The sequence below is a fragment of the Castanea sativa genome, chromosome 8 (assembly GCF_040712315.1).
Source record: "Castanea sativa cultivar Marrone di Chiusa Pesio chromosome 8, ASM4071231v1".
NCBI classification, from domain to species: domain Eukaryota; kingdom Viridiplantae; phylum Streptophyta; class Magnoliopsida; order Fagales; family Fagaceae; genus Castanea; species Castanea sativa.
Window position 1 is genome coordinate 48,793,416 of NC_134020.1, and position 25,343 is coordinate 48,818,758.

The 25,343-nt window shown below is 30.6% G+C and overlaps 2 protein-coding genes across 4 annotated transcripts; both read right to left on the reverse strand.

Moving 5' to 3' along the window:
• On the reverse strand, positions 1–4,273 carry LOC142607837 (uncharacterized). Of its 3 annotated transcripts, XM_075779480.1 has the most exons (11): positions 4,009–4,270; positions 3,767–3,831; positions 3,474–3,545; positions 1,960–2,188; positions 1,611–1,855; positions 1,287–1,496; positions 1,084–1,176; positions 880–981; positions 435–788; positions 231–310; positions 1–102 (listed from the first exon to the last, which is right to left on the reverse strand). In XM_075779480.1, exons 4-11 carry the CDS (start codon positions 2,171–2,173, stop codon positions 99–101), a joined length of 1,302 nt encoding a protein of 433 aa, XP_075635595.1. In that variant the 5' UTR covers positions 2,174–2,188; positions 3,474–3,545; positions 3,767–3,831; positions 4,009–4,270; the 3' UTR covers positions 1–98. The 3 variants fall into 3 exon arrangements, with proteins under 3 accessions (XP_075635595.1, XP_075635596.1, XP_075635594.1); XM_075779481.1 differs by lacking the exon at positions 3,474–3,545 and having other exon boundaries at positions 4,009–4,273; XM_075779479.1 differs by having other exon boundaries at positions 1–310; positions 4,009–4,249.
• Positions 4,274–11,807: 7,534 nt separating this feature from the next.
• On the reverse strand, positions 11,808–15,896 carry LOC142606712 (IQ domain-containing protein IQM2-like). Its single transcript, XM_075778048.1, has 9 exons — positions 15,663–15,896; positions 14,297–14,818; positions 14,082–14,196; positions 13,928–13,993; positions 13,739–13,827; positions 13,546–13,633; positions 13,228–13,458; positions 12,965–13,066; positions 11,808–12,849 (listed from the first exon to the last, which is right to left on the reverse strand). The coding sequence occupies exons 2-9, from the start codon at positions 14,773–14,775 to the stop codon at positions 12,034–12,036; spliced, it is 1,986 nt and encodes a 661-aa protein (XP_075634163.1). The 5' UTR covers positions 14,776–14,818; positions 15,663–15,896; the 3' UTR covers positions 11,808–12,033.
• Between the last annotated feature and the right edge of the window lie 9,447 nt (positions 15,897–25,343).

Consider the following 25,343-nt stretch of genomic DNA (forward strand, 5'->3'; position numbering starts at 1 on the left):
TGTCCAAACTAACACATATTAACCATAGATTTCAAATATATATAGTACCAATACATAACATGTCTAAAGTATCATCTTGAATTTAACAAAACACTTGTCTACCTGCACAATAAAAACAACCACCAAAACTATGACAATATTATAAACAAAGTACAACACTTCCAAAATAAATGTAGTTGCTCAAAACAACTATTTAATAGTCCATAGAGTCCTTAAAACACTGCATTTACCGCGAGAAGCTAGTTTCTTGATGTGATGAAGCTTGTGATCTACGAGAAGTTGGAGATTGTTGATCTAAAGCGAAACCACCCTGAATACAGATTAAGAGTAACTGATAAGTTAATAAAGAAATCATATTAAGAAACACAATAATAGTAGCCATAATTAAAAAATGTAAACACTAAATACATTCTTAAACCATTAAAATTTTATACCCGACTAACTTCTGAAAAATGATTTTGCATTAGTTGCATCATGCTAGCCATTTGGGTCATTCGCTCCTCCAAGTTATCATATCGAGTTATTTTCTCTGTCAAATGAGCCACTTGACGCCTTAACTGAGTCACTTCAACATCCCTTTCTTGGCTTCTTATTTGACCAATTGCAGCAACATTCTTAATAGTTCGTCCACTTGGAGTTGGGCCAAATCCCACACCCCGAACACGACCATTGCGCTCATTACCAAACACTTGAGAATATATATCATCTGGTGCCCATGCAATACTACCAGTGAGATCAGTTGATTGTAGACGATTTGAGGGCTCACTCAACAATTCATTGATTTTTTCCTAATATTCAAAATTGAACATAAGAACATATTAGAAAGTAACAGTGTTAATAGATTCAATATTACACTTGGAAAATCATGATATTACTTACAATGTTGTTTTCTGCTTCAGGGTTAACAGGAGCACCATCTTTACGAAGATGGAGTTTAAGATATAATTCTGCACGCTCTACAGGATGCCCAAGTGTTGTTACCTACATTATAATCGTTACATTTATTTAATTAGGAATAATGATTCCATACAAACTTAAGAACAATCTAATAAGTCATTTACAAGATAATTATTAAGTCATTACCATTTCTTCAGAGTATGAAGCAAAGTTCTTTGAACCACCAGTATGTAAATTTTTTTGCTTGGAACGGCTGTTCTTGTTCTTCAAAGCTAGATCCTGCGTTCAAAAAAATTACATACTTAAACAAAGTATTATTTGAATATAGTTTTCAAAGTAGATATTTGAATGTGTGGTCAATAATTAAGCATATCAATGTCAAACAATACCTTTGTTTTTGGTAAATTCCAATGCCTAACAATGGCTTCATAATCTTCAGGATCTACATTTGGTGGTACTTGTGCTCTATTTCCGCTTCCTAGAAAATACTTCTTCTTCAACTTTGCCTTGTGATTCCTCCAACAAGCCGCAACTGCTGACAATGTCATTAGCTTCATTGCCTCCAAACGAGTAGGTTCTTCAGGCAAACACCATTTTGACTACATGCAATAGTTTAGTTAAAAAATTACAAAATTTATATCAAGTTAAAACACTTGTGTACAACTTAGTACAAGATAGAATAATACACCTATAAATTATAACTTCATTAATACCTGAACAAGATTCCATATCTCTTCTTTAAATTCATTTGGCATTCTTGTCCAACTCTCATATTTAATTGGGCACATTTGGGATTTTCGTGCAATTGTACCCAACCAACCTGTGAAATGCCTCCCTACCTTCTTAACTGGTTGGTTATTACTAGTTAGTGGCAATTCAATCTTTTGATTTTCAGGGAGATTCCAAATGTATGAGTACTTGCTAGGACCACGAGTAGCACGTTCAACAAGTGGCACAACTGTAATGGAAATAAAATAATTAAAACCAATGTGATGCAATAAAAACCTATGTCAAACAATATTAACCACTATCAATATTTGATCTTAGAAATATATAAAATACCAGCATTTTGTGCATTTGATGAATTATCTGTGGATGATTCGCCCACTTCTTGTTGTGACCCATGATCCATATTGTCTGTAGAAGCTTGTTGTGACAGCCTTTGTCGTGACGGCCTTTGTCGTGACGGCCTTTGTCGTGACGGATTTTGTCGTGACAGCCTTTGTTGTGACGGCCTTACCGAACCGTCACGTATAACTCTACTTCTCAATTTCATTTCTACCTTCAAGAACTAATATAAACAAATAGGATTAATATCTATTTCTATCCATAGCATTATTCACACAAAGAAAGGTCTTAGGCCTCTTAAGAAATAAGCAAAAACCACATGTAGACTACATAAACACTTAGGTCTATAAACATACATATAAGACTATAGATAACCGCAAAAATATACCACAAACCATATCAAGTCTATCCATATCTTCATTCGCACAAATGGACTAAGTCTTGAAGCCCTTTGATCTAATCAGCAAAAACTATGCAAATAGGAGTACACATAAACTTAAAGGTTTAAAACACAACTACATAAACACTTAGTTTCATAAACATGCAAATAAGATTACACGTAACCTTAAAACTAATAAACAAACCATATCTGATTTATACATATCTTCATTCACACAAATGAACTAACTCTTGAACCTCTTATAAAATAAGCAAAAACTATGCAAATAGGAGTACACATGAACTTAAAGGTTTAAAACACAACTTCTTAAACACTTAGTTCCAAGTCAAATTTATATTCACATGTACAAACCATATTAACTCTATCCATATCTTCATTCGCACAAATGGAATAAGTCTTGAAGCCCTTCAATCTAACAAGCAAAAACTATGCAAATAAAAGTACACACAAACTTAAAGGTTTAAAACACAACTACATAAACACTTAGTTTCATAAACATGCAAATAAGATTACACATAACTTTAAAATTAATAAACAAACCACATCTAGTCTATCCATATTTTCATTTACACAAATGGACTAAGTCTTGAAGCTCTTAATAAATAAACAAAAACCATGAAAATAGGAATACACATGAACTTAAAGGTTTAAAACATAACTTCTTCATAAATGCTTAGTTCCAAGTCAACCTTATATTCATATGTACAAACCATGTCAAGTCAAATGGACTAAGTCATGAAGCCCTTCAATCTAATAAGCGAAATCTATGCAAATAGGAGTACACATTAACTTAAAAGGTTTAAAACACAACTACATACACACTTAGTTTCATAGACATGCAAATAAGATTACACAGAATCTTAAAACTAATAAACAACCATATCTAGTTTGCATGTTTAGCATGTGAAAGAAATGAAATAATCAAACAAACATATCTCAACAATATCCATCCAAATTTTTAAAACTAATAAACACTATCAATACCAATTGAAACCGCCTTATAACACCATGCAAGCCACCCGCTTGCTCCAACTCAACAACCCACCACAAAACCAATTATCAACATCACAAATATAACATTTTACAAATATTTAGGCAGAAAACTTACTATGCCAACGCCAAGCACACACTTTTTTATAATAAATAAATAAAAAAACCCAAACTTATCACAATCTTTAACCTGCAAAAGAAGAGTATAAATTATAAGGAGTTTATTAATACACTTACTAACTATATCATTGTTACTAGCAATAACATATACTAATCTATATTCTCTTTTAATACTCAAAATAAATATCCAAAATATTTTAAATGATTAAATAAATTTTTCGGTTTATAGCAGCGTTTTATAGTTTTTGCTAGCGTTTGAAACTAGTAAATAACAAACAAAAAAGTCATCACCTGACCAAGATCTTTTAGAATCAAAGAATCCCCAACAACAAACCGCTCATCATCATCATCCAAACCTAACAAAATCAACAATTAAGAACTTAAATTTACTAAACTGAACAAATGACTCTAAAATCACACAAAAAACCCATGTAATAAACCCATATTTACACTTAGAAGAAAAAAGCCACAAAACCCATAAAAAATTTCACCAATTCCAAACCCAAATTTCAAAAAAAAAAATCAAAACTTACAGTGAGGGAAGAGCTAAGGGAAAGAGAGAGGAGGACAGATCGGGGAGAAGGAAATAGTGAGAGAGAGAGAGAGAAGGGAACGATCGTGATTGTGAAGGAGTGAGGAAGGGAGTGAGGCGGCGGCAGAGTAAGATGGGGTGGCGACGGTGGCTCGGCTGGGCTGGGCGGCGGCGACGGTGGCTGGGCCGTGTGTGAGAGAGAGAGAGAGAGAGAGAAGGAGAAAGGAAAAAGAGAGGGTTTTGTTGTTTGTGAGGGAGTGAGTGAGGTTTTGAGGGAGTGCTGAAAAAAAAAATTAAGTGGGTGGGAAAAACGGTATTTTTATGCGGGAAAGGCCAAAAAAAATTTTATTTGGCTGAAATTTATTGGGTATTTGGTACCACAATTTAAATAACAATTTTTAATTTTAAACAATATTATATGTATTTTTATATACTTTTTTACTCACATGTATTTTCAAATAATACAAACAACTTTTTTAGAACAACATTACTAAATAGGCCCTTAATATTATTGCAGCAGTTTCCAAGTGCCCTTTGGACTATCGAGAAGTTTCTAATGATTCTATTGTGGCACTTCTATAGAACGTCATTATCTCTATACTAGTATCTTGGAGGTAAAAGTTAATAATTTGTATCTATTATAATTTGAGATTATTACTTTTTTTTTCAATCACAAAAAAAACCTAAAGAGTGCGATAAAAAAAATTCGCTCACAAATGTATAATATTCATCATACACCTAGGTTTTATTTTTTGTGATTGAAAAATATAGAAATCTCAAATTATAATAGTTATAAATTATTAACTTTTACCAAAAAATAAAAGAGTCTCTAAGCACACACAACATGTGTGCCTAGAGGCTAGTTTTTCCAATAACAAAGAATGCATGCTTAGTGTTTATTTTTAGGCTATCAAAAATAATTATAAAAAATTTACATCAAGTTAAAAAATGTATAATATGATTTTGTAATTATAATGAGTTAAAAATAGTGTGTGCAAATGTTTATGGAATCCATTATTAAGAAGTTAATGGATCAGTGTAAGGAATTTGAAATATTTACATTAAAAGAAATTGTATATAAATTCACTACATTAGAAACATCGTAAAAAAATCATATCCAAACTACAAGCTTTGGTGAAGAAGTTGGTGGAGCAATATCTTTTGTTCCCCATTCTAATTGCTTTCTAGTTGCATTTGTCATTAACCTATTTTCACATTGCAAAATTTATTACTTTTTTGTTACAAATATGAACTTTGTAGCATATACAACATTATGATAACATGTTATATATATAAAAAAAATTATGATAACTTAAATTCAAATCAAGCATATTGTGTCAAAAAAAAAAAAATCAAATCAAGCATATGCTCATTGAGTTTATGTTTTTAAGGGAAGGTTGAGTGGTGTTTCTTGTTTGACATTGTTAACCCTAATTCTAAGAGGAGTTATTGATTATTTTTTTAGGGTATTTTGGAACAAAAAATAAAAGTCCAATCTAAGAAATATAATTTTGAAAAAAGAGATGAAAGATAGATATTTTTTAAAACGTGATTTTAATAACTGTATTTGAAAGTAGTACATGATTTTATTTTTTCAAACAAAAAAAAGGATAAACGTGCATTTCTTTGTTTAAATGATAATAATAAATAACTGTAATTTATTTTTTGGTGTAGTATTTGAAAAGATTGGGATAAGGATAAGTATTTTTAAAAATAAAAAATAAAAACACCCTCCCACTAACTCGTATTTTCATAACAACCCTAATTATCAAAACAAAAACCCACAGTAAGTTGAATAAATTTTTTTTTTTCTTAAAACCTATCCTTATCCAACGGTAATTTACATCAATAATTCTATCCAAAACAAAATTCATCCGTATGTACAAAATGAAAAAGGTAAAAATAAATATAATAAAACAAAAAAAACCCTCATCCCTACAGAATAAAAATGAACGTGAAAAGAAATATATATATATATATACCGCGCACCCTTAGTGCGGTGGTCACTCCACAAGTATAAATGCTTGTGAGGTGTGGGGGACAAGGGTTGGGGTTCAAGTCTCTAGGAGGGAGTTTCACACACATATACACTTAAATTAGGTTAAAGTAGAATTCTATCTTGTATTAAAAAAAAATATATATATATATATATATATAAAGAAAAAAACCTAATATTTAGAATATCTGTTTTTGAAAGAAAATAAAAAGGCTAAATTTTAGGAAATTGAAAAGATCAACGTGAAGAATTAGTGTGACCCTTATCCTTATCCCACGGTAACCTACATCAACAGTTCTATAAAAAAATAAATAAAAATAATAAATAAATAAAAACTCATCCTTACATAATGAAAAAGAATGTGAAAAATATATAGCAAAACAAAAAACCTCATCCTTATCGAATGAACCCGACTGTGAAATATTTATAAAAAAAAAAAAAAAACGTGAAAAGAAACTTAAAAAAAAAACCTAAATTTAACAACTTCTGTTGTTGAAAGTAAAAAATTAAAAATTAAAAAAAAAAAAAAAAAGGTCTTAACGTGGGGGAAAAAAAAAAGAAGAAGAAGGAAATTAGTATGATGTTTTTGACTTAAAAATAATCCAGTTGAAAGAAAGAAATCGTCTTATAAGTAGTACAGATAAAAAATGATTAAGATTTAAAGAAATCTATTAGTAGAGGATCTGAATCTAAGAAGTTTATCTTCAACCAATTGATGTTCATCACTTTGTTTTAAATTTAATTATTTTTGTTTGAGATTTAAAACAAAACCGTGATTTTGATAGGAGATTTTCTTCTTTTTTTTACATTTTTTCTTTCTTTTCTTTAAAGTAACCCAACATGCTACCCTATAAAAAGGATTTAAAAAACAAAAAGGAGTAACTGAACAATTAAGAGTATATTTGAGTAAAAAAATAAAAAATAAGAGAGTAAGAAAGGGAGGACTAAGGAGTAACTGAACGTAAATAGAAAATACATTTCAAATAGGGAAGAAGAGATTTAGAAAAAATAAATAAATAGAAAGAAGCGTAAATTCCTACCCCTACAAAAATAAAAAATAAAAGCGTAAATTCTTATTAAAAAAAAAGACCAAACCAAGTAGCCTAATCTTCTAAAAAAATTGTGTAAATTCCAAAAAAAAAAAAACCAAAATAGAGTTTGCAAAAAGAAAAAGAAAGAGCCTTACTAATATCCTTTCTCAAGAAGCGAGTTCAAGCACAAACCCTCTTATTTGAAATTTCTAAGTCACAACCCTCAAGTAATAAATAACTGTCAAACATCTTTGAATCCCTAATCACATTCACCCACAGGTAAGTACTTGGCAGCCATGGCAAGTAAGAACTCAAAGAAAGTCAATGATAAATAAAAGAAAAGAAAAAGAAATAGGAACTTACAAAAGATAGAACCTAAAAAACTGTTGGAGCCTCTAACATTGTTGGTTTAAATTGTTTAGAAATCAAATCCGAAAGTAGAAGTAGAAAAAAAGAGGATGTGGAGCTAAACTAAATATCTTCAATCTGAATAAGAATGAGAGATAGAAAGTGAGAAATAGAAACTTGTGGATTTTAAAGTGTATGAGTTTTAATTTACATATTTTAGGCAATATTTTAGTAGAAGTTAAAGCTGTATTTTTACTGAATTGTCCTTTAATTTTGTTTCCACTTAAACATAGGGATATAGTGGCATTTTAGAACCATGAAAATGAGGAATCCAAACAAGAGAAACCTCTTAAATAGTAGTATTAAATAAATAGTAGTATAGATAGATATTAAGAGTATTTAGAAAGTTATTTATGGCTTCTTAAAATGTCAAAAATACCCCTAATCTAATTAGATAATTTTTATTCTTAAAAATTAAAAAATTGGGATAAAATTGTAATTTAACAAAATTAAAAAAAATCCGATAAATTTTTTTCCTAAAAAATAGCATCACACTCTTTATTTATTGAGAGATGCTATGTCCACAACATTTTCACAACAAATCACAGATGGTTAGTTGTTATTGGTTCAAATTTAAACCTAACACTAAGATTACTTTTTTACCCCAACAATAACAACCAATAACAATCTACCACTTAGGATTTGTTGTAAAATTATTGTGGACATGTCATTTCTCTTATTTAAATATATCTCATACACATTTGATAAAAGAATTTCCTAAAAACTAGCACATACTAAAACTGGCAGTTTACTCCATTTTTTCCTAATTGTTGCATGCAGTTTTGGTGTTAGCGTGTGAGACTATTCCCTTATCTCATCCTCCTTCCCCTATATGTGTGTGTGTGTGTGTTTCTCAAAAAAAAATAATAATAATACTCAATGTTATTGAGTCATCCCACATCGATAAAATGTGATATAGAGAAGAAGTTTATCACTTGCTCTGCGACACTAACTGCCACATGCAGTTTTGGTGTTAGCGTGTAAGTATATTCACTTATCTCATCCCTCTTCCCCTATATGTGTGTGTGTGTGTGTGTGTGTGTTTCTCAAAAAAAAAATCCTAAATTTTAGTTTCTTAAAAATTCCTTTCGATGTAACGTTACTAACAATAGATAAATTCAAATTGAAAAATTACATTAAAATCAAAATAAAAAAAGAGCCTCATTGCACTTGCAAATCTCTATATATTAAGAGAATTTAAAAAATTAGTTATGCCTTCAAAAAATGTCAAAATACTCATAAGCTAATTAGATAATCTTTATTCTTAAAAAAATAAAAAATAGAGTTAAAATTGTAATTCAACCAAATTCACAAAAAAAAAACTACCAAAAACTTTTTTCCTAAAAATTAGTACACTCTCTATCTAAACATATCTCACATATATTTGATACATTTAAAAAAAAAAAAAAAAACTAGCACGTGCAAAACCCAACAATTTACTCCATTTCAAATCCTAAATGTTAGTTTTATAAAAATCCCTTACTAAACTCACTAACAATAGATAAATTCAAATTAAAAAATCATATTAAACTCAAAATAAATAAATAAAAAGAGTCTCATCACACATGTGAGTCGCATGTGATGAGGCCAGTAGTTTATAAAAGTGCTGATAAACATAATAGGCAAAATTTGCTAATAGTACCATTTTTAAATAAAAAAAATTGGTGAATAACATACAGCTGAAGTTAATTAGTTAAGTAAACTATTTTTGGAACTCGAATTTGTCAAACTCGAGTTTAACAAACTCGAGTTCCAAGCAGTATGCACCAATACTAATTGGAAGCTTGGAACGCGAGTTTATCAAACTCGAGTTTGACAAACTCAAGTTATGATTAGATTGCCGTTCAGCCAAGGATTTGCATCTTTGAATATGATTGTCATTTTGGTTCTCATCAAAGTCGTATGCCCCAGAGAATTTTATTAGTTGATGCCTGATATAAGAGAAAGTCTAACACAAATTTTGTGTGCCGCTATGACTTTTGCCACAACTCTAATCAAATGTGGTCCTGGAAGAACTGTTGATATTAAAGTAACCACAAGCAATCCATGAACTTTGCAACAATTCTTCTCCTGCTTAATGCAACTACTTGGGTTAGTAGAGGAAATAAATACCTATTCTCCTTCCTCTTCTTCTTCTTCTTTTTTTTTTTTTTTTTTTTTTTTAATCATGGAAAACAATAACAAAAACAATTTTACATTTTGGTCACCTCAATTGAGCATTATTCAAGAAACTTGAAAAACCAAATAGCAAAGCAAATGGATCATTCAAGAAAGCACCATAACCCTAACCCTAAAAAGGCTTAAAAGTCTAATAACCCCTAACAACAACTCAGATTATTTGTATTGTTTGGACTATTGTGACATTTCTAAAAATTCTATTGTAGCAGTTTTATAAAACTTCACTATAGTCTATAAAGTTGCTGCCAAACATAAAAGGCAAAATTTGATGAATAGTACTATTTTAGAATATATATATATATATATATATATAAAATTTGATGAATAGTACTATTTTAGAATATATATATATATATATATATATATATATATATATATATAGTGAATAGCATGCAGCTAAAGCTAATTAGTTAAGTAGACTACTTTTTGGAGCTCAAGTTTGTCAAACTTGAGTTTAACAAACTCGAGTTTCAAAAACAGTCTACTTAGTTAACTTCGTCTATATGCTACTTTCCTAAATTTTTTCTAAAAACATACTATTTGGCAAATTTTGCCAACATAATATATTTTGCAACTATTGCGTGGGATATAGCAACGTTAAAAAAAGTCCACCTAAACTCAGATTTTTTGTAGTTGATTATTTTTCGAGAGAGAACCAAGCAATGTCACTGAGTCACAAAATTCTTAACCACTTTCAGAATAACTAAATAAGTTATGTAATTAAAACACATTGATGATTGTATAAATTATTGATTTGGAGGAAAACTGTGTTATTTTCAAAATTGGTGGAGTTTTTTAACTTAAAAACAGATCAATATCAAGCCAGCTCACAAATACACGTACAGATTTAACCTATAGTTCTCCGACAAGAATGAATTCAAATGGAAAATTAAGAGAAAATTTCCATGTTAGATCCTTACATTAGTCGGTGGAAAATAGGGTGGATATGAGGAGTTATGCGGTATCTTTGAAAGTTTACCGGCAAAGGTTCTACCTTTTCAGTCAAAAAAGAACGTTTACCAATTATTTTGTTTACAAGACCTAATGCTTTTTCAATAAAATATTACACTTCTAAGAAAGATTTATATATCTCTTTATTTTTCTTTGCAAGTTCAAAACTCTAGCAGGAAAAGTTCACCATATATGCTTCTGAGAATGACATATATCGTGGAATAGAAACAAGTTAATATTTATTTTGTGATTATCTATGTAGACTCGTTCTTAACTATACCTACCTCGAGGCTGGAGCATAATTCTCCAACTAAACAGAATTATACTACATAAATTTGGACCTTATAACATTATATATGGTAAACATATCAAAAGATTCACAAGCAATGCAATAACTTTTCTTATAGCCCTCTACCTTCTAACGCGGCTTGAGGTAACAAATGAATATATTTTTGTGTCCCTTACTCGTTTTTCAAAACGTACAATCTCATTCAAACTCAAGCTCCACCTATCACAAACGGAGCATTCTAGTTGTTGAGGCAAAAAATAATGTTAACAACTCCCATAAGTTGTTCAATAGTTTGCAGGTCCAGTATGTGAGGTCAACATGCAAGCGCGTAAGACTTATCCAAACAAGCACTGTTACTGTTAATAATTTGTTAGCTAGTGAGCTAGTCATGAGTCAACATTAATAGCCCCATTGTGTTACTTTCTCTTTGTTCTGTACATGCAAGGCCAGGATTTCCTTCCATGCTCTAGGGTGGAACTGTACATGAAGAGTCACAACCAAGGAAGCACTAGCTGTACAATACCCCAAAATGACTAATAAACTTACAATGAGGACTTCTCATAATCACTTATATAATCCAATTTGACTTGGTATACACCTAACACACTGGTACAAAACACAGATATCCAATCCAAAATCACAATCACAAAAAGAGTTACAAGAATATATTCGTATGTTCACTCCCCTCCTATCCAAATACAAGTTAAAGCTTTTGGGCACCAATTTATGGTTTTAAACCTTAATGGATCTATGGAGCTCATATAATTTATCGCTTTCAAGACTAGAAAACACAGCCAACAGTGGAGAAGAGAAAGTAAATAGATTAAATGGTGAGAGTTATCTGACCTGGCCAATAATGGACTAGAAAATCTCATCCAATCTTAGTGATTAACAGCATTCAATGCGCTCAAAATGTCATAGTATGAGGGTTCGGTAACAGAACATTGCTTAAGAAAAATGAATACCTTCTTTTGTATTAAAAGGGCATCAAACCCATGAAATTTTACAATTGTCATCTTATATTGTACAAGATGAATAAACAAAAAAACGTATACATGATTGTAAATGAAGAGAATGACAATGAATTTCTATATCATCCTTTCTATTTACACAAAAAGAATGTATGAATCAGTAATCTGTTCTAACTCATGAAAAATTAGGAAATTCTGTTATTCATGATGATCCTCTAATCAATGGGGAGGACTGTACTCTTGAATGGGGATTAATTCTTTCTGATAAGTTTCCTTCCTCAACTGAACTTGTGCTTGGTGTCATTTCCCTACTAGAGCTTGATGGTGTCAATACCCTTGGGCTCAACCCACAAATGAGTCGAGGAGAGAAGCTTGATCTTGAACCTGCAACACTTCTTGGAGACAAGTTCACTTGCTCCAAAGCGCGGAACTGGAGCTCTGAAGGATAGTCCCTCACACAACCAATTCGGGGTCCAGCTCCTGTTGTCCACTTGCAAGACAACTGCTTTCCTAGTTGATATGACTTCATTTCTTTATGTGAATTGATCCTTTTGAGAATTGATTCTTCAGGAATGATTTCTACTTCATTCCCTTCATGTTCTTCTTCATCAGACAAGTTCTGCTTTTGAGCCTTGCCATCCTGTTCAGAAGTAAATCCTTCTTCAGCTGTTTCATAACCATCAGCCAGAGGCTCCACTGGCAAACTATTGCAACTTGGTTCAATATCTTGATTTTCTCTTTCTAAACTCTCATACAATTCATGCCTTTCTGGTATTTCAAGATTAACCAATTCTCTACTGACACTGCGTAATCGGCTTGATTTGGACAGTTCGGATGCAGCATCTGTCTCTTCTCCTGTTGAATCAGTCTTTACATGAGTCAAGTCTTCAGTATTGTTCTCTTCAGTCTCCGAACCACTCAACTTCTGAGTCACATCCTCATCAGATGAGTGGCTTCTAAGATGCATACTGCTTCTTTGCTTTCCAAGCGATTCATCTTCCTCATCATCTGGACTTGTCTGAATATAAGAGAAAAATGGCATTCTCAGCATATTGGCCTTAACTTATTTTTTATAATAATAGAAAAAAGATTAAGCTTTTTATTTTAAAGAACATTAAGCTTTTTATTTTTACCTTGACATCTGTGAGATCCACATTGTTCTCTTTGAGGAAGGAGATGAAGTCCTTAAAATTTTCTTCAGTAGGCCGGTAATGACCACTGTGAGGCCAAACTGCCTGTTGAAAGTAGTAGAAATTGTTGTCAGTAAATTTTGCCATAAACGAGGATTACGGTGAATAGTAAGAAAAATCTATGAGCCTTTTATAACTGTTTTTAACAAAAGTTTCTTTCATGTTTTATGATGGAAATTCTATATACTTTAATATAATATCTATACCTTTAGGATGCCATTCTCAATGACTAATCTCCCAGCAGCAGTTGTCGCTCCTCCAGCCAAGAAGCTAGAATGCTGGAAAGTACCTTTCTTCTTCTTGCCAACATACAAAATCTTAGATGTGCTAAGTACAAAAATCCACTTAGCATCACTGGTGGTGTGGAGGACCTCCCCTGATTGCTTGTAGAAGAACTTTCCATCTACTATAACAACTTGATAGGCCAACCTTTCCATCTATTAAAAGTTGGAAAAAAATTATTAGTAAATAAAATGAAAACAAATTGAAATAGATGATGATCAAGTGAGGAAATAAAGGCTCACCGGACCCAAATACTTGATACACTGCTGTTGAAGTTTCGATCGAGGGCATTTTTCAAGATTTACTTCCTTCCCTTCTCCTATATCTAGCCTGCATTCCCAAAACCAGCATAAGTATATTCAAATCCAAATTCTTTGAACATCTGGAATCAAAATTCTTATTATGAAGCAAATCATTTTGGTTAAAGGAAATTACCAGTAGAAGAAGGGTTCTTTACACTGACAATGAAGCCATTTTTTATAATAGAAGTGTAAATTATGTCCATATCGATGGCGTGGATCAATCTGTTTCAGATGAATAATAAGAATTGAAATCAGTAAAGGCTGATGAAAAAACAGGGAAAAATCAGTAAAAGCCAACTATGTTCTGGTGTAATTGACTTACAGCCTCTAGCCAGTGTTGTAAAGCAAGTTTTTGTGCTCTACCATTCTTAGATAAACCTTTTCCAACCTGCATTAACAAAGAGGACAGATATTAGACATCAAGATAAAGTATATAACATAAATCAGAAGCATATATCAATCTGTTTGAAATTTACCTTGGCAGCTCTGGTTCTTGCTCTTGACCATCGTGAAATAGCAGTTTCATGCTTCTCAATATCGAAGAATGATATAGAGCTCCTCTTGAGTTCAGCAAAATCCAAGAGTTTCCACCTATAGTATGACATATAATTGCATTAGCACAAGATAAAAACACATCAGATACATGAATAAAAGGGCAGTGTTGCTGCACGCAAATAAAAAGGACACATACCAGCTCTGCTCAACCAGGACTGCACAATCTGCTAGCTTTCTTCTGGTTCGGAAGCTTTTGTACACTTTTTGCAACTTTAGTGCAGCTTCATGCTTGGGGTTGTTGGGATCCAAAATTGGCGATTGTTGGATCATCCCCACTTCACCATCTGGTCTTGGGGATTGATTATCCATCACTTCACTTTTTGGGCTGTTTGATTCAATGGGTATATTGCATTCTTCGTCTTGTGAAGGAGCCTTTACTGAGACGATTTTTTCCAGTTCTCTATTTTTAAAGCTAACAGATGTTTCTATTGTCATATTTCCAGAACCTAAGGATATCAATGGGGGGATTTCAGAATCACAACCGCTTATACTGATAGATCGCACTGGTGTTTTAAGTTCATCGTCCTCCAAATTGATGGACTTGACAATAATAGACCGGAGGCCATCTTCTACATCACTGTATCTTGCAAATGGGCAGGAAAAAGAAATCCCCATTTGACAAGGAAGGTTGTATAAACAACCAAATCAATCCAAATTCCTGTCAAAACAAAACAAAATACAAAGATGTGAGTGGGAGTGTCACATATTTGATAATGCTAAAGGACTCAATATTAACTGTAAAATTAATAAATTATCATCTTTCCAACCTGGGAAACCAGAAAAAACTTCAAGACAAACAAAAATACAAGCTTGAATCTAAAAAAAGCGTATGGAAACAACAATATATAATCAACCAGGTATGCAAAATTAACAGATAAAATCAATTGAATCTAGCACCCCAAAAAGCCAAAGACACGCATTTTCTCCTAATATCCATATGGTAGAACATTCAAAGATTGATATAGCTAAAGGTAAGCAAGCAAGTCACTATCCTATTAATCAAACAAGTTGCTGAAAACCCATTAGAAAAGACCAACGATCTGCAAAAACAATAACCCAAAAAAAAAAAATCTTTTTCAAATCAGAAAATATATTTATTCTGAAGACAAACACATATCTTCGTAACCAAAAGCCAACACAGAAAAACCAGAATACCCATTTGCCATTTCATTTAAAAGAATAATACTTTACATGAGCTGAATAATCTTCCAAATGTTTCACACAAAACCCATCAAGAAAAAGAGTAAAAGGATCTAAAAAAACGAATACTCAAGCAAAGAATCCAAGAAATCAGACACATTACCATGTTATGAAGATAAAATTCACAAAAACCCAGAACAGGAATTTAATCCAACCAGCATAAGAACAAACAATAATGCAGAAATGTCACATTTGTAATACCATTTTTGTTGTAGCTCCCTCTCTATAGACAAAAAATACATACAGAAACAAGAAAAAATAGAAAACTATAAAAGAGAGAGAGATATTATTAGGGACTGTACCTTAAATTAAGGACTATACTGAGTGAACCAACAAATGAGGAGCTAGGAAATGGGAGCAAAGAGTTCCGAATTCAATGGGGTGTGTGCAAAAAGATTTAAGCTTTGACTGTTTTTTGTGAGGTTTGGACTTTGATAATATTGCAAAGAGAGAGTTAATAGCTTCCCTCTCTCTCTCTATTTCTTTCCTATACAAAAGCTTTGTACTACAAGTTTCAGAGCTAAAAATATGAACGTAGGTTACCAAAGCCGACGATTGTTTATATAGCATGTAGGACAGAGAAAGAGAGAGAGAGAGAGGTTTCAGTGTTGTATTTTTATTTTTTGTGTATGTGTGTATGTGTTTTGATTTTCCAACCACGTGGGGAGGACAATACTGCGGACGTAATTTCCCTCTCTTTTCTTCTCTTTTTTATATTTGTATATGTATAAATTTCTTTGCCTTTTGTCTAATTTTTGTTCTATATATAAAGTTATAAAAAAAAAAAAAAAGAAGTTATGGCCTTTTGCTCTGTTCTCTGAACTCTATTTTCTTTGTTTTTAAAATTTCTTGCTTTTTGGTAATTCCCTTTTGCTTGATAATTTAGCTACCAAATTACTTTCCTTCCCTCAAACTTTAGGAATCCTAATGTATGCCATGATATAATTTAACCTTAGGCCATTAAGCAAGCATTGAATGTGCTTCAAACATCTAAGCTTTTATGAGATCTACCCAAAAAAAAAAAAAGAAGAAGAAGTTATATTTACAAATTATGGGTAAAATATATGTACAATTTCTTATGTATTGTTGTATCTAAGATTCTCCATTTGAATTCAATTATATTGTTATTTTTTTATAGAAGAAACCTGAATATTTCATTGAAAAAATTCAGCCATAATTTGGTAAATATATTATTAAGGCATAGAGGAACATTCTTCATTTACACAGAAAAACTGCTAACATGTCTCACATATATCTAACAAAGTTGTAAGCTATTTCTCAAATAAATAAATAAAGATGTGAGCTACAAGGTTACATTGTCTACAGATATGAGACAAGCTATATTAAATGTAGCAAAAATAGTATATATTCTTTCAAGGGCATTTAAATACAAAATGTTGTTCATAGATCAATGCAACCATGGTTGAATTTAATTTAAGAACCGGCGCGTTTTGCAATTTTATTATTTGCTGAAAGTTGTCAAAACTAAAACATGTAGTTGCATATAAAAAAAAATACAAGGTTTTAAAAGGTTGTATTAAGGAATACAAATCATCTGTACTACTTTTTGTATTTTACTTTATGTTCCATCAATCACAACTTATTATATGTTTGTTTAATTTTTCTTATAATATAGCCAAAGTTTTAAATGGAAAAAAATAAAAACATGACAAATTGTAATAGGTAAAATATAAAGTAGAACACAAAAAGTGGTACAGAGAATTTGTATTCGTACAATATTAAATAAATAAGCTACAATTTTTTTTTTTTTAATAGAGTGACGGTATGTTCCATATATTTGTTCTCATTCTGTTCATAGTAAAGTGTAGGAATATCTTTATATATAACTTTCTTGGAAATAATCATCGTAACTCTATTCCATGGCCATGAAGTTTGTGTCAATTTCACTAAAAAGTCATAGTAGTTACTCAATAACAAGTGCGACTTGACTTACTCATCATGATCTATCGCCACTGCTTATGTCATTAATTTGGATGATTAGGTACCTCCACTAGAATAAGTAACGTAACCTTGTTTAGCAAAAATAGTAACGTTACTTAACTCCCAAGCCTTTCGTTTAAGCTTAAACAGTTAAACCCAATTAAGCTTACCTCACATATGACATGTTTAGTTGGAGTATCATTTAGATTATATATAATGCTAGTGAAAAAAAAACTTCACAACTTTTATCATAACTCACCACATGACAAGTTATGAGTAGTGAAAAAAAAATAGTAAATTTATGTAGATCCATATCTACATCTTTCACAACTCGTAACGTGATGAATTGTAACAAGAATTATGACATTTTTTGAGTTACTAACCTTTCTTATTATATATATATATATATATATATATATATATATGTATGTATGTATGTATGTATGTATGTATGTATTTATATTACATTTCTTTGACAAAGTCATTATTTGAGGAAGCTTTGCAGGCTACGGTGGTGTAAGACATGACATAGTTGCTATTGGATTTTTTTTTTGGATATATATGAGTTAGGTTGAAATTTCTTTTGCCTTATACTGTTGCTTTGGCCCTTGTGAATATTTTGAATGTTTCTTTTTTTTTTTAGAAAGTGAAAGCTAGCTTTCAAGGTCTTTGAAATTGAAACTTCCATGCATTCTTCCAAGTATGTCCCACAGGTTGACCCTGAATATACCAAAGGAAAGTGTAAGATGGGTTAATAATAACAACAAAAAGTCCTTTTAAAGTCTAAAGCTTGTCCTTAGTTTAATAATATACGTGAAGCTTTCAATCTTATGCTGGCACTTTAATACATAGATATTATCTGTCCCTTTAATTATTTATATGCATAAATGCTATCACTGATTATGGAGGATTGCGCATGTATTTTGGTTCGAGTGCAATTATATTTTGTTGTGGTACACCGCCTTAATACCCCCACTAAATTAAATTCTAAAATTTTTAATATATAGAAATAATAGTGTAGTGAGTTCTAGTTAGTCCAACTAATAATATCTTTGATGATTTAATAAGAGATTTATGATTCAATTTTCACCTATACCAAAAACCGTTTGATATCTTGATTTGATAATAATAAATATAATCATCATAAACGAACATAATAGATTGAGACTCTATAAAAAAAAAATTAAAAAGGTTTGGTAGCATTAATGTTAGTAGAAAACTATATACTTAGACTCTAACACCACCATTCCACACGTACAAGTTGATCCCTTCAAAGTCCAAAGAAAGCTTTGGGGGTCGCTTTTTCTGTCTTTATGGGTCAAGAAGATCCTAATTTACCCCAAAAGAGGAGCCAGTATAACCTAAAGATTTAATTTAAGCATATTCTTTTCGAGAGAAAATGGACAATGTAAAATATTGGTGTACTGTGAAGGTTTGAAATCTAATGGTACCAAACTTGCAAGTGGTTAATAATATTAATGGGAAACCAAATTTATTCAATACTCATCAAATAGAGCAACATACTATTCTCTTATATGAACGATCTCGCTCATCATAATTTGTACAATGCTGCTAGCTACTCTTTTTTTTTTTTTTTTGGTGCTAATTAATTGTTACTTGTTAGAATGTTAAAAGCAGAGTGAAAGTAACATATTTTGGGAGTACCAAATGCTAGTTGTGCTTTCTAGCTGTTTCCTCAAAGATTCAACTTATGTCAATGAGAATATTGTTTTTCACTTCTATTTACCGTATTGTTCGCACACAAAATGTGTTACTTTATAAATTTTATAGAAACACGTGTTTGTATTATAATGTGTTCAATAGAACTGACTATTAGACATAAATTTTATTTAACTTTATGTATAGTTTTTTAAAATTTTATTGTCTAATAGATATGGCAATATTTCTACCTAATTTATGTTTCAAATAAAATAAATCAACGAAAATAAAAATAAACCAAATCAAGTTTGTGTGTGAAACAATAAAGTGTTTTTTTTTTTTTTGGGTAAAATGTGAAACAATAAAGCTTGACACTTCATATGCTATAATTAGCTGCGAATCATTTCTAGATTTATCATGTGTACATATTTATTTTTGTAAAAGTACATCACGCGTACCCGGAAAAAACCCAAGTGCAGTATAAAAAAATTATGTATTTTTGTCGGCTGAAAAGTAGCATACAGCAAAATCATACAATTATTTAAACATTTTAGTAGTGAACTTTTTGACAAAATCATTTTGAATTCTGTGTCTTTTCATAACTTTTTGAGAAATAATAATAATAATAATAAAGATATCAAAATCCAAGTATCAAAAAGTCGGTCTCCAAATCCAAAAAAAATGATCTGTAATAAAAATATAAAATAAATAACCCTTTGGAACCCACTTTAGCCAACGTAGTTCATAAATGAACCAGTCCATGTAAACCTCGTCCCCAGTGCAGTTGTTTTCTTTGAATCACATCTAGTCAACCCCATCAAATTTTTTATATTTTTTATGTTCAATTTTTTTTGATAATATAGTTTAATAATTTTTTAGAAATAAAAATCAGAAGAAATCGAACAATAATCGTCACCTACAACTGTCAAATTTCAGATCTCCATGTATTTTTGATGGGTACTTTGCACCGTACGAATCGTGGACTTGGGTGTTCTCATTTTTTTCCACGTGTCTGCTTCACATTCAGCCACGTGGCGCTGCTAGGTTTTTGTTGTACACACGTACCTAACACCTTAGACAAGCAAATCCCTTGCCGGTCGGCGCTATCTTAGTGTAAATTTTGTAGTAAAAGGGCCCAAGGAGGAACCTTCAATTTTTCATGGAAATGATTTTTTATGGAAATGATTTGTTAAGAAAACTCTCATTGCATCACAGTCTAATCACATGAATGGCATACAGAGAGTGAGTGGACTTTGTCTGATAATAACATGGAAACTGTGTATAGATATGCCGACCCCTAAGAAGAAGGAACAAAATATTGTATAGGTTTCTTGTCAATTATCTAGATTTGACATGAATATTACTTAATTGCATTATTATTCTAAGTGTTGTAAAATGCTGAGCATTAGTGTGTTAGACTTTGACTTTTTAACCTGTACATTTGGAGGTGATGGATTCATTAGTTTAAGACGTAATTTAAATTCAAAAGTTTTAAGTTTAAGTTACTATATTATCGATTTATAAAATATTTTGAATATCTTAAAAATGGAGATTATAATAATCTAACATTTTTTTTATAATTTATTGCAAAAATAATGGACAAAGTTTAGCTAAAATTGGTTGCAGTATTATTCAATATACTTTTATTGGAAGTGAATTTTGATAAATCCACTATTTGATTTCATTTTTTCTTATATCTTTCATACTTGCAAAATTTCTAGAAAATTAAATACCAATAGCTATGTAATTAATAAATTGTTTAAATTGCAATTTTTTGTAATTTAAAATTATGCATAAAATATAAGCTTATAAATTATATAGTAGATAATATCTTATTGACACAAAATTTGACATGTGTATTAACAGCGTAAAAAAAATGCAATTCAATGGTTAGATTTTCAAAACATATAGTAATGTTAATTTTTTTTAAAATGAAGTTTTAACCTTAGGCTACAACCAATTTTGTAACTAAATTTTGTCCAAAATAATTTAAACATTTTACTTATATTATTGAAGTGTGACCAATTTTATTTATTATCACATTAATTTGTAAAAAATTTATAATAGCTTTAATATTTTCCTAATTAATTATAATTGCTAGGTACCTTGAATTTAAGAAAATGTCGTGTGTAATATAAAACACATGAAATATTTCAGTGTCTATATATAATTAAGGAGGGAAAAAAAATATTTGTGAAGAAGTTCGTGAGTATTTTTTTTTCTTTTTGTGGGTCAGAAGTTCAAAATTATTTAGTGTCAAACCTAATCAAACACCAAAAGCAGAATGTAAATCTCATATCATTTAATGATTTACTTGTTATTGACTTGAAATTCGTGCCCTAATCATGCTTTCTAATTTGTTTAATTTAAGGGTTTATTTAGGATTTGTTTATTTTGTTGAAACTGAAATTTTTTTGCTTAAAATACTATAGATAAATGTAAAAGTTAACTAAAATAGTATAGTGAGATTCATGAATAGTATCAAAAGTACAATAGGACTCATGAATAATAGTAGAAATAAATTGAATAGTAAAATAAGTTGGCAAAAATAATTTTTGTCAAACGGACACTAAATCAGTTAATGACCTAAAACTCATGCCCTATATGCATAACTATATAAGGGCACATTATAGTTGACTAAAAAAAGATTTAGAAAGCTTGTGTTGTATGCCACAAAATAGAGACCCTAAACCTACTTTTTACGAGTTCAAAATTCAAATCTCAGGACAATGTTTATGTTTGGTGATTGAGGCTCAACCCACACAGTCATCCTAATACATTTATTGTGTATATCAAAACTTTCAAGGTGGTTCTTGAAGTTACAAATGCGATTTGCGAAGGAAATCAAGATGAAAGTGTCCAAATGGCTTATTGGAGCTAATCATGGATCATGTCAATAAGTTATGTACAGGGTATAATATATGGTCAAATTTATGATTTCAAGTGTACAACTTCAATTTTATTAGTGAATTTCTTCTTAGGACTTGGGAACCCATGTGACGGGTTTTCCTTTGAATGCGTCCATAGGTTTTCACTTTGTCCCCAACCTCTTTTATTATTATTAGTGTAACTCTATGCATATTGACTAATGTATGAGTACAATTAAAAAAAAATTATACGGTTCAAATTATACATGGTATTAATTTAAATATTTTTTAAACCACATATTTCTAAAATATATAATGGTTTCTCATTATATATATATATATATATATATATATATATATATATAATGATAATTTAATTAGATTTAGACTTTGATTTTTGCACCCAATAATTTACTTGTCACAAAAATTAAATGGACACGTGACACATAATTGGACTTAATTGAAATTCAATTTAGAATCTAATTGGCTTTGGACTCTCTGATTTTTACACTCAATAATTCACTTGACACAAAAATTAAAAATTCAATAGGACATATGGTCAAAATTGATAATCCAATTGAAATTTAATTAGATTTTATCTAAACTTTGGCTATTAATATATATATATATATATATATATATATGTATATGTTTTTTTTATAACATAGAGAACATTTGTAAAGAAAAGCCCTCTGGGGTTGTCTCTAATTATTATATTAATTACTTTGTCACTTATTGTTTTATAATTGGTGACTAGTTGATTAATTTAGCTTAATATCAACCTATGGGCCTAAATTTTCTTATCATAATTAATTAAGCATATTGATATAATGATTAAGAACAATCATATAGGATAAAGTTGAAAAACACCATAATTTATCAAATCTTTACACATGACCAAGAGCCTTATATTGTAACCTATATAAAAAAAAAAAAAAAAAAAAAACCATTGAATTATAAAATACTAGGGGGTAACCGCCACCTAGTATGCCTTATTGAATTATAATTTTTAAAATCCACATATTGCCCTTCTGCTTCACGCGTTTCATAGGAGAAGCGGCTACTGTTCATGCTACTGTGCATGAACAGTAGCCGATTTTGTTGACTTTCAGCAAATTTGTGGGTCCCGTGTACTGTTCACGGGACCCACAAACTTCACTTTTCAGAATTTTTAAAATTAAAAATGGGACCCACGGCACTATTTACACATTTAAAAATTATTTTGATACAGTGTTTTCAGTTTTCAGTTTTCAGTTTTCAGCAATAAGCTGTATCCAAACGGACCCATAATCAAAGGAGGGTAACCGCCACCTAACGAAGGCTGGAGGACACTCTGGTCTCCGGGTCATCAATAAATAAATAGGACAGCTGGTGTGGCTGTGTAGTGTGTGTTGCTTTTACTGTGAAGCCTCTGAGAAACCCTAATGGAAACGCGTTTATACGTACGTGACTCACCAAGCGGCACCGACGTGTTTTAATTGGTATTGTGTACTATCCAAAGTTCCAAACTAAACTTTCTTAAAAATTGTACTACTGTTTTGTATTCATAATTTCGTGTTGCACAAAAACTAGGAAAGTGGACACGAGACAGAAGAAAGTCAAACTATTTAGCAAAACCACATTATTATTTAATTATTTTTTGTTGTAGCAATAGCGTAGAAAAGGTCAGCTTAGTTAGATTCATTCCATGTTGACGTTTGCTGGATTTGTCTTCTCGAACCACGTCTCACTCTTCCTATTCCTAATTCCACTCCTACGTTACTCGTCAACTCTTCTCTTTTGTGTTTTTGTAGTTGTGTTGTGCCTTCTCGTGTTGTTTTTTTTTTTTGGGTTGTTAAAGGTTGTATATACACGTTACTATTCATGGTTGTTAGACGTCAATGCAACATATAAAAGTATATGAAAAGTATATGAAAGTATAATTAGATGAATGAGATAGATGAGAGAGAATGAGTTGATAGGTTATGGTTTTAAAAAATGTCAAAAATACCTCTAATTTAATTAGATAATACTTATTTTAAAAAAAATAAAAAGTAGGGTTAAAATTTAGTTCAACAAAATTTAAAAAATAATAATAATAGAGAAACTTTTTTCCTAAAAATTAGTCTATTCTTTATTTAAATATATCTCACGCACGTTTAATACTTTTTTCCCCCTACAAACTAGCATACACTAAACCTAGCTATTTATTTCATTTTAATTCTTAAATTTTAGTTTCTTAAAAATCCATTATTGTGTAACTAACCTCACTAACAGTAGATAAATTTTCAAATTACATTAAACTCAAAATAAAAAAGAGCCTCATCGCTTGTGCGGAGCGCATGTGATGAGATTATTATTATTTTATTGGGTTGTATTTAAAAATAAAAATTTAGAAGTTGAGTGTATTGTTGAATGAGTTGGTAAAATAAATAAAGTAGTGTTTGAGGATGTAAAATAGATATTTTTTTTACATCCCCCATTGCTAGTGCTGTTTTACTATTCATGGTTGCTAAAAAATTTTAGCAACCCACACTCAAATGAAGCTCAATTTGAGCGGGTGGGTTGCTAAAAATAGCAACTAGGGGGTTTCACACCCCTAATTCGAATGTAGGGTGAGTTGGTAAATGAGATAAAATAGTGTTTGATGATTGTTAATTATGTAAATTTATAAGTTTTTTTTTTACTATAACTGTATTTTTTTACATATCTCGAGAATAAAGGAAAAAAAAATGGATGATGGTTGTTATGCGCGAAGAAAGAGAAACAATTAAAAAAATCAAGAAAAATTTATATTTTAATGAAATTAAATGTAAAATAGATAATTCGATGTGTGGTGTTTTAAAAAGTGAATATGTAAAATAGAAAAAAATAGTTTCTTATGCGAAAATAGACAATAATTTTTGCACAAGTTGATACGAATGCTCTAAAGGGTTACTTTTGCTAAAAGTATACAGGATCCAGTTAACTAAGTGTCAAAGTCATGACTTAAGGGTAAGGTTTTTATTTATTTTATTTATAATTTTAATCATCAATTAGCTTTCGTATTTTTTTGAAAGAATTAGCTTTCGTATTTAATTGCAAGTATTTAGTTAAGAGGGTAATTGTTTTTCTTATTTTTCGATGTAGAGGAATTTGATTGATTCCTTCTTAATGAGTGCAATCTAACATTTATTAAAATATTTTACAGTTACGTGGTAATTTTGATATATTAATTGTATCATTTATAATAGGCCAGGTTTGGTTAGGGCATTCATTAGGGTTTTTCTACTAATTTAATATACATGTTCTCAATAAGGTGAATTGTCAGCCTAACAGAAGTTAAAATATAATGAAATAAAATAATACTATAACACTCAGACCCACCATAGGTCAAGTTAAGGGCGTTTGTGACAATGTTATAAGATTTTATTGTATTATAAGATTTTCTCCATTTGTTAAGGATAACAGACCCAATACAACCCAGGGGTTGGCCGAGTTGGTTAGACTCTCGGTCTCAAGGTGCTTGTACTGGGCTCGACTGGGTGTACTCCCTAG